Source organism: Leptosomus discolor, unplaced genomic scaffold (assembly GCF_034619465.1).
Source record: "Leptosomus discolor isolate bLepDis1 unplaced genomic scaffold, bLepDis1.hap2 HAP2_SCAFFOLD_29, whole genome shotgun sequence".
Taxonomy (NCBI): Eukaryota; Metazoa; Chordata; class Aves; order Leptosomiformes; family Leptosomidae; genus Leptosomus; species Leptosomus discolor.
The window spans coordinates 850,661-854,740 of record NW_028237772.1 but is presented as its reverse complement, the minus strand read 5'-3'; the positions used below and the strand labels follow the sequence as shown (position 1 = coordinate 854,740).

The 4,080-nt window shown below is 48.9% G+C and overlaps 1 protein-coding gene across 1 annotated transcript; it reads left to right on the top strand.

Moving 5' to 3' along the window:
* The first annotated feature begins 953 nt into the window (after positions 1 to 953).
* On the top strand, positions 954 to 3,635 carry LOC147412855 (structure-specific endonuclease subunit EME1-like). The gene is given in 5 exon segments (XM_086480961.1): positions 954 to 1,028; positions 1,218 to 1,310; positions 1,794 to 2,077; positions 2,907 to 3,096; positions 3,459 to 3,635. Coding segments are annotated over 5 exon segments (819 nt in total).
* The last annotated feature ends 445 nt before the right edge of the window (positions 3,636 to 4,080 follow it).

The window sequence follows — 4,080 nt, the reverse complement described above, 5'->3', positions numbered from 1 at the left end:
AGCAGGGACGAGCCAAGAGCCTGCGAGCCAAGGACATGTTCCCTGGCCAAGGACATGTTCCTTGACCAAACATGGTCCATTCGAGGAGTGGTCGAGACCTCCGACTCACGGTCCACCTACCCAAATTACACCCCCTACTCAAAAGAGAACAACAGAAGACTATGACAGAGGCTGCGCGCTAATTTACATCAGAAGTGAGAAAAGAAGAACCAATCATCGAGAGGATGAAATTAAATCTGTATTGTATAAATGAACTATGTATCAATTTACTGTCTAAATCTCTGTTGATTGCAATGTGCAGGCGGACATCTTGGGGAAGGATCCCATGTCCCCGGGGCGCATCGTTATTAAAGGACGTCTCTACTGATCTCACTGTGGGTAGAGGAGTTTTTCTTACCCACTGCAGATTTGCAACAAGACCCCCACAACCTAAGTCCCCTGCAAAGAGGCCCCATCTCAAGTGCTGCTGCTGCTGCTGCTGCTGCCCAGAGAGGAATAAAACTCTTGGCAGCGATGCCAAAGGCCTGGCACAAATTTCTGTTCCAGCCAGGCCTCGTCACATGAGGCACAGGCACTGCTGGTTGCTGGGATGGGCCTGACATGGCCTGGAGAACAGACAAGCTGTGATCTCCCTTTCAGCTTCCTCCTCGGCCGCGGGGCGGTTCCTTACACAGTCATACTCTGAACTCTTACAGACGAGAAGACTCCAAGCCAGGACTACACACCGGCGTACATAGAATTGCTACCCTGAACACGCTCAGTGAAGCATTTTGTGCAAATTCTCGAGTTACAACCAGAGCAAGTCAAGGAGAAAAAAATAATCATTTGTTGTAGACACTGACTTTCTCTGGAACACAAACTACCTTTCACGCCACAGAATTCCTCCTTAAACAAAGCAACAAAAGACACGGACAGAAAACACTGGTTTTCTTATCAAGAAAGTTGACCCTCTCATGACCTCCTCTCTGCTAAAAATGATTGAGATAAAATTGAGCATCACCTGGAGGAGGAAGATCGTGTCATCTCAGGTTTGTGAGCAAAATCTCCCTGTTCTTGCCCTTTCCTTCCTCTGTTACTTGCACTCATTAGCAATTGTATTTAGCAACCCAAGTAAAAACCCTCGAATCTCCCTGCCTCAGAGCTCTGAGTGGCAGCGCTGGTTGGAGCAACTCAGAAGCAGACTGTTGGTCTGGCTGTTTGTTTTCCTGTCTGGACAGATGGAAGAAGAAGACGAATGGGCAGAAGATCCCAATGTCCTGGCTGTGCTTCACTTGGAGGAGCTTTTGTCCACGGTTCACAACTCCGTACAAGTGAGAGTGCTGATGACTTCTGTGCCCCCAGACACACCTTGTTGTGAAGGTGGTGGTTGTCATCCCCCTTCACGGCAGGAAGGTTTTAATGGGGGTTGGAGCCACAGTTTCAGTAAACCAGAAATCTGGTTTTAGAAGCCATTAACGGGTCAAAACCACTAGGGTTGTACAATGCAAAGTTCTGACAAGCTTTCGTTCCCAGTTACAACTTGTCACCGATTTTTGAGGAGATAACATTGGCAGATGAAGTGAGATTATTTTTGATTTCCTTCTGCCTGTCACGGGTTAGGGCAGGAAATAAAGGGCAGTGAGGCCACTGCCGTAACTTTGTGCTGCATCAAGTATTGCCTGCTTGCCCCTGAGAAGCATCGCAAACAGATTTTCTCATCTGCAGATCCAGCTACAGAATCAGAGCCATAGGTTGCTGTGCTTGCATGTGCACCTCAGAAGGGTTTAACTCCTTTTCTCTGTTGATCTTTGCAGGAGGCCCAGGGCTGTGCAGAAGGACAGGAGACCCTCCAGAGCTACGTAGCTCGTGCGATGGAGAAAATGCCCGGGAAAATGCAAGATGCTGTGACCCTTTCAACCAAGAGTGGAGTTGGATGTGAGAAGATCCATTGTTCCATCTGTTGTTTCCAATGATCTTTACAGGCCTTGCTCGATGTGTAGCTGAGGAAACAAATCCAAGTCAGGTTTTTTGAGACCTGGGGGGAGTTCGGAGCACATGCCACCGTGTTCACAAAAGCTGTAGCTGAAGCACCGTTCAAGTGAGTAAGGAGACGAGGTTTGGTCATGTCTTCTTTGGAGAGGCTGCACTTTCACAGGGACTGCGGGGGAACAGCAGGTACGGGGCTGCACTTCAGGGCAACACGGTGTGACGATTTTGAAAGACCAGGCGACACAGAGCAGCTGCTCATTCAGCATAGGGTTGGTTCTTGGAAACGGAGGTCCTGCCCGGGGAGGGGTGGGGACAGACGCTGGTTTCACATTGGAGTCTCACTTGACATCGAGCAAAGCTCTTGTTGTCAGTCTGATTTTAGGAGTGGGAAGGGATCGCAACTAGAGCTGAGCTTTTACAGCACCAGCTTTTCTTCCGTATGTAATCAAGAGAGGCATTACTGAGGAGGAGCTGCTTAGCTGCTGCCATGGATAAGGAAGAACAGCAGCAGGTTGCACAGCAGTGGCTAAGCAAGCCCCCTTGTGCTGTCCCACACGATCGTAGCATTCCTGTCACAGCAGCTGCTGTATGTCACATCTCGGCCGTGAGAAGAGGTGAGATGTCATTAACAGTGACACGTAGAAGTGTTTCATTACGGTGGACAGTCAGAAAGTGAATTCTTGTTTACCACTTTCTATGTGTGTTGCCTTGTGTCAGGATTGCTCCCAAGTACAGGATCGTTTCTTTTTCAGTAGGAAATTGGATGTAAAGAAAATCGGGCCCAGTTTTTAGCATTTACTTTGATGCCAGTGGTGTCTGTAACAGCACCGAGTGAGAGGTGGCTCTCCTTCTCTGGCCGTGTGACAACAGGTGCAGGGATAGGATTTTCTTCGCAGCCTCATTGCCTCATTTTCTTTCCCATCCTTTGTTCTCCCCAGGCAAGAGCGAGAGAAGACGGGGCTCCCTTTCAGCTTAGAGAAGGAGCGGTGCAGAGGGGTGAAGGCGGCTCCTTCTCAAAAGGGTCTCTTGGAAGCTTGGAAGAGACAGATACAACAATTTAACCGGGTCAGCCTCGAGACGGCTGAGGCTATCGTGTCCGTCTACCCTTCTCCTCAGCTTCTGTACCGGGTGAGGATGCCTCAGGAATACTGAGGACTGTGTGCAGGCAGCCAGCTAACGTAAGGAGGGGAAGAAATCATTTCATTGGTATTAAATTGGACACAACAGTTCTGTGCGAGCTGTTTAGTAAGGCAGTGAGGGAACTGGTGCCACGGCACCCATTGCTTTGGCCTTACAGAGCAGGCTACTGAGGGAGCAGTATTGGTTCTGCGTCAGCCTGTGAGCTCCCAAAGGAGAGCTGGGGAGAGACGGGGTGAAAAAGGAGCGTCCGTTGTGAAAGGGTGGAGCGGTGACAGGTGCAGAGCTTGGATTATTTTTTTGAGCAACGGATGCAACTGGATGACACCGCTGTTCCTTTGTGTTGCTTTTAGGCCTATAGCAGATGCTTTTCAGAGCAGGAGAAGGAAAACATGCTGGCAAATATCCCCGTGTGCCGCGGCGACGGTGTGACAGCCACCTCCCGGTGGATCGGCCCAGAGTTCTCTTGCCGAATCTATCTGCAGATGACTGCCCCCAGTCCTGGCCTCTCTTTGTGTTTCACTGGCTAGCCCCAGGCAACGAGGATTTTAGTGTTTGCCTGGTTCAAGTACTCAGTTTTCTGCCGGGCACAAGGACTTAGAGAACAAATGGTCATCGATCCTAGTTTAAAGACTGAAAACAGATTTAGAATTGATTGTAGCAGAAGGTTGGATGAAGTTGCTGAACGCGTGGAGTTTACACAAGAAAGACGGTCAACATCTTCCAGAAGAGCACGAGTTGGACATGGTTGAGAGTCGACAGTTCCTTTTATTTATTTTATCCAAAATAAATTATTTTGAATAATAACGATCTTTGCTTCTTAATATGCCATCTTGAATGTAGACAGGTACGTCATCTGTGGAAAGGAATACTTTCTTCTGCAAGTAGTTATCTTCCCTCTCCACTGTGAAAAATCCTAATGCTAAAGCAACGTGGTGCTGCCCCCCAGCACCTGCCCTAGTGAGGTGGAAGAGC